This window comes from Gymnoscopelus braueri (assembly GCF_963280865.1).
Source record: "Gymnoscopelus braueri genome assembly, chromosome: 1".
Taxonomy (NCBI): domain Eukaryota; kingdom Metazoa; phylum Chordata; class Actinopteri; order Myctophiformes; family Myctophidae; genus Gymnoscopelus; species Gymnoscopelus braueri.
The window spans coordinates 50,296,072-50,310,216 of NC_137603.1; the positions used below are offsets into that span (position 1 = coordinate 50,296,072).

At 41.7% G+C, this 14,145-nt stretch overlaps 1 protein-coding gene across 3 annotated transcripts in view; it reads right to left on the reverse strand.

Moving 5' to 3' along the window:
* The window catches only part of phkb (phosphorylase kinase, beta), a 156,036-nt gene that overhangs the window by 23,572 nt on the left and 118,319 nt on the right, over positions 1-14,145 (reverse strand). For all 3 annotated transcript variants that reach the window (XM_080440007.1, XM_080440008.1, XM_080440009.1), the window contains 6 exons: positions 10,311-10,393; positions 8,404-8,494; positions 4,717-4,775; positions 3,701-3,863; positions 1,202-1,283; positions 118-175 (listed from right to left, as the gene is read on the reverse strand). In XM_080440007.1, coding sequence (XP_080296133.1) covers positions 118-175; positions 1,202-1,283; positions 3,701-3,863; positions 4,717-4,775; positions 8,404-8,494; positions 10,311-10,393 — 536 coding nt within the window. The remainder of the gene's footprint in view (positions 1-117; positions 176-1,201; positions 1,284-3,700; positions 3,864-4,716; positions 4,776-8,403; positions 8,495-10,310; positions 10,394-14,145) is intronic.

The following is a 14,145-nucleotide window of genomic DNA, read 5'->3' on the forward strand; positions in this document are numbered from 1 at the left end:
ATGGACAAACAGGACAAAACAATAAAAAGATTTGAACAGTAGTCAAGTAAACGTCAATACTCAGAGGCTATAAAAAACATTATGTTTGTTTTTAGTAGTTTTTAGTGCGTGTCTGACCAGAGCTTCCTGCTTCCAGCTCTTCTATAGATCCGTTCCAACTCGTCCATCAGGTTCTCTGTAAACAAACAAACATATTTCCTATGAAACAGGTTCAATTACTAAACAACATTAAATTCTACATAATAGGTATATTTAAACCCATTTTAAGACCTGCGGACGATTCTACAAATGCCGTCTAAACTAAAAATGTCAAACACTTTCAAGATTTTTCAAAAATCAGATGTACAAGCTCACAGCGCGGCACGAAGTGACGCGCTGTGAACGTGTGCATCTGCTATTTTTGAATAGCCAACGGTAAAATCTCAAATGACACAGATGCTTTCCCGGTTTTAATGGGTCAACATGATATACTGTATTTTACATGATAAGTATTGTGTCAAAACACCCCCAGCTGCACGCACGCACACAGATCTATATTCTGTATTTCTACATTTATTACAGAATGGAAGAAATGCATTGCATAATTACATTGGTGGAAAGAAGAATCCTTCAATAAAGTTTAAGGGCCCACGACGTACAGTAAAACAGTTACAGTAGTACAGTTAAATATAAATGTATTGCACCATATTTAACTTCAGCTCATTTCCATGTGCAGCCCCTAGGCAGGTTACAGTCAATACATAATTTATATACTGTAAGCAACACAATAAAAAAAACCTAATATATACAGCACCTCAGGACACATAATAGTCAACAGACATTGGGGCATTATAAAGTTAGGGCATACAGTACAGGGCATACAGTAGTACATTAGCCACTTACCCACTTAAACCCTATTATACTTAGTTGAACGGTGTCCCCCAGGACTCTACAGTATACTAGGCCCTCTCCTGTTTTCGCTCTACATGTTATCAGCTCACTGGAAGCATAACATCACATCCAAACCAACATCTCTCTTTCCATGGCTGACCTTTTGTGACCGTAACCTTTGACCTTTTCAACCCCAAACTGAATCATCTCTTCTGGGCAGCAGCCTGCTGATCATTACTTGAAGTTTCACTGAAACCTGCATCCCATTCGTTTACATCAAAAAGCCACTAACTGTGTGTGTGTGTGTGTGTGTGTGTGTGTGATGTTGTACCATCTCTCATAAGGTAGTCCTGTCCTTCCCTCCGGAGGATGATGGCAGCCAGCTGAGCCTGACTGGCTAAACAGTCACTGTCCTGTGTGTGTGAGAGAGAGAGAGAGAGAGGGAGACAGCGGTGCACGCACAAGCGCACGCGCACACACACACGCACACGCACACACACACACACACACACACACACACACACACACACACGCACACACACACACACACACACACACACACATCGCATTTCAAAAACAGTGAAAATAGCAGATTTTCAGGCTCAGAACGCATCGCAATGCTATGTGTAGTGAGCTTGTAGATCAGATATTTTTTGCTCTTTTAAGAATAATAATTGGTCACTGGTAGGCGGGTTTCTGAAGTGTCCCCGACCCTCCTATGAGACACAGACCGAATAGATTTTTCTAAAACCGTTTTATCATGAACATTAGTGAGGACCAATTATATGAAGATAGGTGGAAAATGGGTGAAGTCGTCCTTTAAGCCCTATGCTTTGTTGAGCGGAGTCCCTCAAGGCTCTATACAAGTGACTCTCGTTTTTTTGCTCTACACTAATAAATATCTTCACTGAAAATAGCCGATCTACAAGCACTAAGTGCTTGGAAACGGCGGCACTGACGAAAAGACAGGAGGCAGAGCTGGAGGTGGCAGAATTGAGGATGCCACGATTCTCATTAGGAGTGACAAGGAAGGACATGATCAGAAATGGCTACATAAGAGGATCAGCCCAGGTTAGAAGGTTTGGAGATAAAGCAAGAGAGGCAAGGTCGAGATGGTTTGGACACGTGAAAAGTACGGATGAGGGGTACATGGGGAGAATGATGCTGAAGATGGAACTGCCAGGCAAGAGGAGAAGGGGAAGGTTTGTGGATGCGGTGAGAGACGTTAGTTGCTGGAGTCACTGAGGAAGACACAGAAAACAGATCCAGATGGAAACAAATGATCCGCTGTGGCGACCCCGATGGGAATCAGCCGAAAGAAGAAGATGAGCTAGCGCAACGACAGAGCTCACCGTCCCCTGCCGGTTTCCCGCGCGCGTGTTTGTTGGAACGGCCAGCCAAGCCTGAGGCACCGTGGAGATATCAAACCCCAAATCCCACCACAACGCTGGGCAGCTTCTCTGCCCCTGCGCCACCCGGACACCCGTAGGGAGACATTTAAATGGAGCCGCAGCAATGGTTTCTTCCCCCTCAAACTTGCGGGCAACTTTTCAGACCCAGTGCCTGCCTCCTGTCTTTTCTCACCTTGAGCTCCAGGTATTAAAAATGATTACTATTCTTGTTCTGAAACAAAAGGGAGAGCGGCTTTTCATGTTTTAAAATTTCAGACTGGTGAAGGAACATGGATAAATCGCTGGGGAGATTTATTTTCCCCCATATAACTGTTCGAATCAACTGTACGAATACACTGTAGGTGTAGAAAACTTTTTGTTCTGTAAAATTCTAAGTATAAATTATTCTTCCAGATATATCTTGAGCTGAGAAAGTGAGAAAATACCTGTAAAAACCTTGAAAACAGATTTCTCATACACTGTACCTTGATCAGGCTAAAGGTCCTTACATACCGGGGTGATTTTTTTCATGCGAATAATACTTTTTTTTAAAAACCTTATAAAGTCAATGCAAGCTTCCACACCAGTTTCGCGGAGCGAAAAAAGCGTCTTTTAATTATTCGGAACGAGTCCGAATTTTGCATATATTCGCATATTCGCCGGTGTGTAACCCAGAAGGAGCGAGTGCATTCTCCGGCAGCGGCAACAGCCGCGGAACGTCCGCGGAACTTCCGGTGGAGGAGCGGCAGCTCCCGGCAGTGACTGCCGGCGGTGGAGCGTCAGCTGCCGGCGGAGCAGCGGAACTGCCGCGGAAACTGCCGGTGGAGGAGCGGCAGTCGCGGAACTGCCGGTGGAGGAGCGGCAGTCAACTTCTTTTTCCGCCGATAAAGTATAGTTTTGGACCATGACGGAGCCGCGCCGAATCAGCAGACCTTGAGGCCAAGGAGTCGCGCCCGAGCGCCTCCAGGCGCGAGTGCCCGCGACGACCGGCCGAGTTATGTACCGATAGGCACAGAATCGTAAATAATATTAGTGGGGACTGCGTTACACAAACGCAGCACACTCCCAAAGCTGACGCCACCGGCAGCTCCAGCCGCCGCCGCCGCTGCCGGAAAATGCACTCGCTGTCCCTCGTGTAACCGCCTTTACAGTATGTCTATAAGCTGCAGTTCAAAAATGGTTGAATCAGTCAAGTAATACCTCATTTCAAATCAACAAGCTTTCAATGCGTTTTTGAAAGTATAAAAAAGGGCTTAAATGATAAAACCAGAAAAGACAATTACTTACATCTACCTCTATCGATTTAAATCTAACAGTTATATAAATCTGAGCAATTATTATTATGCCATACAGTAACAATATTACGATATCCTGACGATATCTAGTCTGTCAATATAATATGGACATGTTGCCCCAGCCCTCCCCTACCCTCTACTCACATGGAACTTCTGCATGATCTCGTTCGTGGGTTTGTTGATCCACTCTTCCAGGTTGATCTCAGGCTGCTGCTCCAGGTCTGATGCGTTGGGCGTGCTGGTCTGACGCTTCACCTTGGAGTGTTTGGGCAGCTCCAGCTCCTCGAAGCTCTTAAACTCTGGGATCCTACAGTACACAGTCACAAACTTAACACACTTAAACCAGTGGTTCTCAAACTTTTTCATGTCAAGGACCCCCAAAATGATATGTATTTGGCTGCGGACCCCCATCTCAAAAATATTTTGTGCCAGGGATTTTTCAAAAATAGCAGATCTACAAGCTCGAGCTTGTATATCTGCTATTTTTGAATAGCCAAAGTATAACGGTTTTAATTGTGACAGGCCTACGCACAAGCAGCACTTGTCAGCAGCACTTCCAATCCCAGAGGGGGTAAATACAATTTAACACTCAAATTTCAGCTTTTTGATGACATATTATTACGCTACATCATTGGACAAAAGACCGGTTAGAAATAGATTGTTTTCTCAGCCGGTATTTCATGTAATCAAAATGATTTTGCCATCGATCGACACCGTTAATCACAAATTGACTAAACGTTTGACAAGTTAATGGAGGAGTCTAAAGTTATTATAACTGATAACTTTCTCTCATCTGAAATAAACAAAGGGAATTGATTTTTGGGACAAAACATGAATCATCCTGAAATACAGGAAGCAGTTACTGTCTGGGCAGAAACCTTGTATGTCCAAAACTGTTACTTTTCAGGAAATGGAAAAGAACAGTGTTCAAATGGATCAAAAGTAGTTATTATTATTATTTAGTCACAAGCTCTTGTTAATACTTTTCATTGGTTCAATATTTAAAAAACACACACACACTTAACCACACTTTAACCTTTTCCAAAAATAGCAGATCTACAAGCTGTAAGATCTGCTAGATCTGCTATTTTTGCTACGTTTGTATGACAAAGTAGGGCATTAAATTACAGGAACATTTTAATAAAGGAAGAAGATCTTACTCTGCCTCGTTGACGCGCAGGAAGTCCAACTGCTCCACCACAGCTCCTGATATCAGTGTCTGAGAAAATTCACACATTGAAAAAACAACAACACTTAAAGTCTCTATTTTAAAGTTCACATGTCATACATAATGATTATTTTAACCACTTAAAGCCTCTATTCTAAAGTTCACACATCATAAACAATGATTATTGCCAGACCCAGGGGGTCGGGCCTACATGAGGCTTTGTCGATCCCCCTATCCAAACGTTTTCGTCCATACATGGGCATAAAAGAGGGGGGGGGGGCCTACATGAGGCTTTGTCGGTCCCCCTCTCCAAACGTTTTCGTCCATACATGGGCATAAAAGAGGGTCTGTCTTCTGTCCACTTCTTGATTGGCCAAGCTTAGCGTGACGTAGTGCTCTGATCTTTCAAACACTGGGGTCTGGCAGTACCAGGTCTCTTGGTTCCCTTGCAACTGAGTGTTGCCTGGACCCCTTGCAATTTGCATACAGGGCTAAGAGAGGAGTGTCCGATGCTACCATCACCTTACTGAACCTTCTATTTTCACACCTGGAAGTTAGCAAAACACATGCTAGGCTGCTTTTTGTTGACTTCTCATCAGCCTTTAACACTATTCAGCCACACATACTAGTTGAAAAATTAGTTAACAACTTTGGCTTAGATTCAGGTATTATTGGTTGGGTTCTTGATTTTCTCACAAATAGAACCCAGAGGGTACGGGTGAATGGTAAATTGTCTGGAGAACTAACATCATCCACCGGCTCACCCCAAGGTTGTGTTCTTTCCCCACTCTTGTACATCCTGTATACAAATGATTGTAGGAGTCAACATGACAATAGACACATTGTTAAATTTGCAGATGATTCTGTGATTGTTAGTCTTTTGAGTGCTAGTGAAGCCAGTCATGGCCCAGTTGTAGATGACTTTATTTCTTGGTGTGAAGATGCATTCCTACAACTGAATGTCACAAAGACTAAAGATATGTGTATTGATTTTAGACGATCTCCACCAGCTCCTCAGAGTAGTGTCATAAATGGCCAGACAGTGGATTTGGTAACCACTTATAAATATCTCGGCTCCATTATTGACGATCGTCTGAAATTTGACTTCAATACTGAAATGGTGTGTAAGAAAGGTCAACAGCGCCTCTTCTGTTTAAGGAAGCTAGCCAAATTTCAGGTGGACAAGTCACTGATGATTTTATTCTACAGAGCTTTCATAGAGTCTGTTATTTCATTTGCTGCCATTTGTTGGTATGGAAACCTTGGCATTAAACAGAAAAATGCCCTTAACAGGGTTGTGAGGGGGGCCAGCAAGATTGTGGGGGCACAATTTAGCTGTCTGAGTCATATATATGACCAGCAGGTGCTTAAGAAAGCATCTTCTATTATGGCAGACAGCTCTCACCCCCTAAATCCTGAATATGAATTCTTGCCTTCCGGCCAAAGGTTAAAGACCCCTGTAGCTAAAAACAATAGGTACAAATTCTCATTTGTACCTACTTCTATTCGTGCCATCAATAACAGCAGCAGGAGGAGGTAGCTATGAGTAGCTATTATTATCTGGATCTTGTGATTATGTCTATGTCTATGTGTGTCTTGTGTATGTATGTTTACTGTGTGTTGGAGTTTCTTACTTTCTCACTATCTGCTGTAACATAAGTTGCCCAATTTGGGACATAATAAACTTGAACTTGAACTTTTAACCACTTAAAGCCTCTAATCTTAGTGAAACCAAGTGAAACCAACCTGAGTTACAACCAGGCCTGAACTTTTGTCATTTTAGGGGCAAGACCACTTGGCCTTTGGTGTTATACATTCATTGAAGGGCAGAAAGGCCAAATACTAGGGCAGGAAGGCCATCAAATAAAGCAATGATTTTAAATAATTAATAATCTAATTAAATACATTCATCTTTCAAGACATAGCATAACTATCAGTAAAAAAAAATCATGGTATTTAAATATTACAGTAGTTGGTAGAAACTACTGAGTAAGCCGTGGAATAATCAGAATCACTAGTAATTATTTGAAGGAGCCAGGGGGAGTTGAGAATTCGGAATCTCAACAAAAGACAGTGGTGTCGACAGGAAAGCATAGTGTAAACGTATCGACAGGAAAGAGGCAGACCGGTACAATCAGCTGGGGAATCAAGACCAATGTGGCCTCAGGTCATCTAATCTTTTGAGGGGCAGAAGGCCAAACTGAAGGGCAATAGCGGCCATGAACTTCATGGCCTACGTGAAACTCCTGCCCTGGTTACAGCTGAACTCGGTCTGCTGTCGTTTCCTTATACACCGAAACTCTGTGCCAGAAATGGCAGCTCTAAGTGTAGATCTGCTATTTCTGATGAATGGTCCTCCCAGAATAGGAGGTGTTGGGGTTCAAAAAACAAACAAACAAAAGAGGAAAACATTAAGACAATAACAATACTAAATGCAGTGATAGGCTTCATAGATACAGTTCCTCTATTTTCTAAGTATCTAACATTTGAATGGCTGCAGTGATGTGTGGATATCTTGGTCAATAAAAACAGGCAGGGCTCTCTGGCAGATATGCAGAATCAGCAGCACAAAGCAACGACACAATGAAAGAAGCTATAGCTTGAAAGACTGTCATAAGGTCTAGCAAAAAATAATTGACTATAGTTGAAGTCAACTCTCTTTTCCTGTCTTAACTTTTAGGACAACAACACATGTCAGAAAGTTGGTTTTATTTGTGAGCTGCACCTTTGATATGAAGTTCAAGAGCTCTTTGAACAGACAGGGAGAGAGAGCAGCCTGGCAGTAATTTTTATGAATTTTAGCTGAGTACATAAAATCAATGAGTTTGCCGAACAGTAGTGGTGGGCGGTCCGGTACTTATCACAGTATGGGTGCGTTCCAGTTGACCTATGTAAATGTATTGAAACTTTCTGACCTTTTGAGTTTTGATAACTTTTCTAAAATATGGTGCCCGTTTCTCTAATAAAGATACAAAATGCTAATTCTAATACATTGATTCTGCATCCTACTTTGGCGTGCTATGTAGGCTCAATACGATATCACAGTCTTTTTATTTCCTACAAAGATATCCTAGTTCGAGTGAACATTTCATTTTATCTCAGTGGTTCTCAAAGTGGGGTCCAGGGACCCTCAGGGTTCCTTGAAGGGGTTCCAAATGGACCCTTACAGGTCTGTAACACCTGAGGGTGTACAAGTTCCATTTGCACACTCTCAGAGTTATGGAGGTCTTTAGCCTAGAGGTTCCCAAACCTTTTAGCTTGAGACCCCATAGGGTCTTACAAACATTATTATGAAGACATATTTCAAAAATAGTGTAAATAGCCAATCTACAAGCTCACACACGTTGTGAGCTTGTAGCCTGCCTATCAGTGTTGCAAGTCCGATTTGTGTGAATTTTTATTTATTGTGAAATTGTCCGTCATAAACTGGCCCAGAGTTGGCTCTGTGCTTGGATCTGCTATTTTTGGCCCAAAATATGAATGCTGGGGTGCAAGTGATTAACACAAGTGTCATTTAAAAAATGTATTCGTAATTTATTTCGTAATTTTTTATCGTGACATAACATTTCATATCGTCCCACTCCTAGTGTGGTAGTTTTGAGTACACGGGAAAGTGCTGACCTGGTATATATCGGACAAGATGTGTTCGTTCATTTTGGCCCAGCAGGCCGACACTGACCTGGAGTCTGTCCACGTGAACCTTAACTCCTCCGATGTTACCCTTCTTGAATGACGCCAACATGTCCAGCACCGGGTTGAAACGGCTCCCCCTGGTGAGAGGGAGGTTAAAATTGTGTATGTTGACCCATATAATTTTATTGAGCATGTCACCTATAAAAAGTTGAAATATGGTGATACACGATTTCTGCCTGACAGCAGTGCACCATTAACACCCAAAGTTTACTTTTATGAAACTCACACGTATTATCTGGAAAGATATCTCAAACTTAACCACTCATTATTATAATGACAGTTGCACCATTATGTAAGTTGACTTTCAGAAAATGCACAAGTATTGTTGGGTCACTGCCAACATTTAAGCAAAGAAGACGCTGAGAACAGTCTACTGCGCTTAACATTTACATTTAAAAAATATACGATTTTTTTTTCTTTTTAAAAAGGTCATATTCTTTCTCTAAAAACTATAAGTATTCTTTGTGATTGCGATAATTAGGAACCCAAAGTATACCATGTTAGTTCCAGTCATTCAAGCCGGAACACAGTCCATTGAATGATCATTACAATAAACATGCTCTGAAAATGCACACGGCCCACCCATCTGTCCACTTAACAGTGGAGTTAACTAGGCAGATGGGTGGACCGCGTGTAGCCTGGTAAACCACCCCGGCCGCGGCCGCGTGCGCTTTCAGAGCATGTTTATTTAAATGATCAATCAATCGATTGTGCTGCGGCTTGGATCAATGGAACCAGCTTAGTATAACTTTGAGTTCCTATTTATCAGTATCACAATGAAGGTTTTAAATTTTACATTATCATCCAAATCTTAAGAGTAATTCTTTTTTGGGGGGGGGGGGGGGGGGGCACTAGGGCAATATCCTCACGGTCCACCAGTGGGCCCCAGCACCACAGGTTGAGAGTCGCTAGTTCTTCTGTAAGTAAAGACTATGATGGAGAGTTGGGGTCGTGTGTGCTGTCACTTTACATACATGTCATCGTCCCGATCAATACTTATATCTAATGACTATCGATCTGCTTTCTACGAGAGCCCACTGGGCTCATTTTCATTAGCCGCACCGTGGCCGTATGAACGGCTGTAACATTACACACTTAACACAGCTCTGTGGACAATGGGTCAATGCCGCTGTGATCAGCCATGCTAGAGTGATACAAATGGGAACCATTATCAACCAATCAACCAGCAGCCAATACTGTCTCTGCTATATAGCTACGGATAGAGGCTGGAGTGGTGGAAAGTAACTAAGTACATGTACTCAAGTAGTGTACTTAAGTGCAATTTTGAGTTTTTTTTTTCTTTACTTGAGTATTTCCAATTTTCAATACTTTTACTTCTACTCTAATATTGTACTTTTTACTCCACTACAATTTTGAAAACATTAGTTGCTGGTTACTTTGCAGATTACTATTATTCTATTAGAAAATATACATTAACCACTTAAGCCCTATTTTACACTTAGGCTGTTCGAAAATTTACGATCTACAAGCTCTCAAAGCGTTGCATCGCGACTCATTGTGAGCTTGTAGATCTGCTATTTTCGAAAGATTTTGAAAGTACTTTTACTTCAGTACTGCAAGTATATTTTGATGCCAATACTCGTATTTTTACTCAAATCAAATTTGAATACAGGACTTTTGCTTGTAACAGAGTATTTTTTTATATTGTTGTATTGCTACTTTTACTTAAATAAACACAATCTGAGTACTTCTTCCACCACTGACACAGGGAAAGAGAGAGAGAGGGAGGGAAGACAGAGACAGATAAGTAGAAAAAGAGAAGTTGTATTGCAGATGGTTATTATCATCACAACAGATGGTGAGGTTATAGGAGGAATCTCACAAGTACATTATAGACAGAGAGAAGCAGAGAAAGCAAAGTGGATTTCTTACTTGATGTTATCCTCACGGATGAGCACCAGGAACAGAGGCCGTCCCTGCATCTTCCAACACTGCTTGATGAACTGCAGGGCGTTCTGCAGACAGAACAACACATTACAGAATCACAATCAACTTTTAAAAAGAGCCCTCTTCACCCTGACGGGAGCATATTGTCTCACTTTAACCACCGTGGCATTCAGACCTAATCTGGGCGAATACAAATATGCTCGCTCCAAAACACGCTCGCGCCGGGTCAAATCCGGCGACCTCGGAACGGTCGCCACCAGGTATTCTAAAACGTAACCTCAGTAAAACTAACCCTAACCTTATTCCTAAACTTTTACCTCAGTAAAACAAATTAAGGAAAAAATACAGGGACAAAGTATAGACCCAGTATGGAGAAAGTATATACTGTAGGGTTTAATTGGTTAAAGCCCCCCTGCAGTACAGTATGTTCAATGTTTTATCAGCTATTTAACATGCCTACCTGTAACGCTGTACATTGATTCCAGAAGCAGACGATCAATAAAGTCGATAACTTAAGTTAACAGTCAATCAGCGGCAGTGGCAGTTGTGTTTAAAAATGCCGACACACAAGTCAATGCTCGGATAGAATGCCACCTGCCGGGCCAACACAATAGCCCAGCGGTTATGGGAGCGTACCACGTGGGCTCTAAAGCCTGTTCGATTCCCAGCCTGCCTGGCAATTTGTTGCATGCATTCTCCATGTTTCCTGTTGCTCTCAACTGTATAACTATCAAATAAAATGTATTAAAGCGGCCTGCCTGCTGTTCTGGAATCAATAGGATGTAACTGGGGAAAAAAAAAAAACACATTTAGGAGGAAGGAGGAAAATCATCCTGTGCTTTATAATCATGCCAACACTATTTTGCTGCCCAAATCTTCAGACAGATAACTACACTGACACTGACAAGCAGACATGTTTTGTTTTGTTTCGTTGGAAGCGTATGACTGTTGAAGCTCCCTGCTGTAGATCAGTTGGAAACATTGAAAATCCAAAGCATCCTCTTTAAGCTCAGCAGCCTCTCCACAAACCTGGCTGACAGCTCCCATCTTCAAGAGCAAAGAGACACTCAAAGTATTTGCTCATCACATTTAAACTGTTCTGTATTTGCATCTCACTCTTCATTTGCAAAAATCTACAAATATAATCCTCACTTGAAATATTATTTCAGCTGAGGAAAGCCCAAGCATCTATTTTATTGAAAACCCACAAAATCATGTTTGTGATGCACTAATGCATTAATACAGAGTTTTACAACTGAAATGTGGTTTTCAGACTACAGTAGCACTCACTGAAAACCGTAGTGGCGCAGGGAATGAAACTGAGACAAGGTGTGACGTCACACAGCAAACACCAATCAGAGCCTCAATAAATGCAGTATTAGTCAACAAAGAAGTATGCAGGAAAATTTTGTGATTACAAAACCAGCGCCTGCCGAATGGTGACGCATTGTGAATTTGTAGATCTGCTATATTTGAAACATTTAAAATAATCTTGAAACATAAAAAAAAAAAAAAGCCTGACATGTTAAAAGTGTTTAACTTGGTAAAATAGCAGTGACTCTACCGAGTCTTATAAGAACCCTTTCAGACCGGCAGCCCAAATCAGATTTCATATCCAGATTGGTGTCGGATTGGTTTTATGCAGTCTGAACAAGGCTAAAGAATGTGGTTCAAATCTGATTTGTAAAAATCTGTTTCCATGTGTTTTTTTCTTTTGCTGTTCAGACTTGATAAAAAACAATCTCAAGCTCAGTTATGAGCTTGTAGATCAGCGATTTTCTGGTGTGTGACATTGCCACACACAACTCTATAACCCCAGAGGCAAAAACTGTTGAAATAGTCGATCGGCTATTTTCACAATTTTGTAGATCGGCTATTTTCACAATATTTATCTGTGGAACCGAGGCAAACTAAATGTAACGCCTCAACTCCTACAATTCCAAATGCTTGTCATGGTTCCGGGTCCCCAGTTCAAATATGATTATTTTTATTTTTATATTCGCAGCCTGAAAAATTTGAGAACCACTGCTGTAGAGGAATAACCATCAAATGGATAAGCCTATAACATGACTTTTTCTTTTACCCAGCGAGGTCAAACTAATGACCCATGTCTGTATTGTTGTGTAAAAAAAGTGTTTGGATCAGCACTCATTTGGTATGGTATGGCAGGTATGGCTGAGTCGGCAGAAAGACAGGGGTGCAAAAACTGATTTTATTATTAGGTGAATAATAAGCTGTCCCAAAAGTTAGAGCCCAAAATGCTGCTTTAAGGTTTTTCCCCCCAAAAAAGAAAAGAAAAATAAAGTTCCCAAAGTGCCAGTATGTATGTATTTTTCTCCCCGATTTAGTCGTTATGCCAATTGATTCCTCCCCACACACATTTCTATGTGTTGTTCACTGCTGTTGTATCCTACTGACTCAACTGCCAGTGAGGAGCCCCCACCGGGAGGACGTAGGGCCTCCGTCCTACTCCTCCCGCCCAACACTCCCTGCCAGGGTTGTAGTCGAGACCACCTAAAGCGAGTCCAAGTCAGTACCAAGTCCGAGGGGGGGCGAGTCCGAGTCAAGACCGAGTCCGAGAGGCCAGGGAGGGGGTCGAGTCCGAGTCAAGACCGAGTCCGACGGGAGGCGAGACCGAGTCGAGGCCGAGACCGACCGGAGGCGAGACCGAGTCGAGACCAGATTCTTTTTATTTATTTATTATTTTTTTTATAGAAAATGTTCAAAAAGCCTCATGGTGGCGCTATGACAGGCCACAGGAAACTTTGCACACTCCCTAGAGGCCAAGGAAAAACCCTTGCCCTGCATTTTTCACATCTGCCTGTTAGAGCGCCACCAGGAGGCTGACTTTTGTAAAACAAATGTGTTGCTATTACTCCTTCAGATTCTATCCAAAAATCACGCAAATCAGTACACAAGTATCTCTATAGTCATGTGATCAAGACGGATGTGTCCGATATTTCATATTGCATCCTAATTTGCTAACATTAGCTTCCAAAGTTTGCAGGATAGATCAGTTTGGAACAAAATGCCTCAAATCATGAACGCAGCATGCGATTTCCGTGAAATTTTCCACACACATTCCCACTAGAGAGGAAGAAATGCCGCCCTTTTCACATTGGCCTGTTATAGTGCCACCAGGAAGCAACAATAACCTACCTGACCTGGCGGAGACCTGTGCTCCGAGGAGCACTTTTTCTAGTTTTGTTTTGTTTTTATTTTGACATTTAAAAAATTCTTTGCATCTTTTAATGAATGGCAGAGCAATTACAGTAGCTATTTAGTTATTTTTACTGAATTAATTACATCTCAATGGTAAACCTAGACCAAACAACAATGACCAAATTGACCAATGAGCCATTATCATCATTACACATTAATGTTCCTTACAGACAGAACAATGAAAACTACTCCCCTTTAATGACAAGGAGCCATCATTACATAGCACATCGATATGTGCTACTTTAATGACTGAATTACATGTGAATGGCAAAGTTATTGACCAACCATGTCTCACACCCCAGCAATGAATCAGTGTTTCAAACACTGGTGAGACATTCGATTTAAACGCACTGTCATTCAATATGCGTTTGCATCTTCAGTTTTAAAATATGTAAACGTCATAATAACAGGCTACAGTAGTTATATATATATTTTTTAAAAAGCAGATCTACAAGCTCACAATGCGTCCCATGACGCATTGTGACCAGGCCTGGAATTTCATCATTTTAGGCCAGGGGCAAGGCCACTTGGCCTTTTGTCATTTTCTAGGGCACAATGGCCAAATGCCAGGGCATTTTTTTTAAAGTCCACGGACATA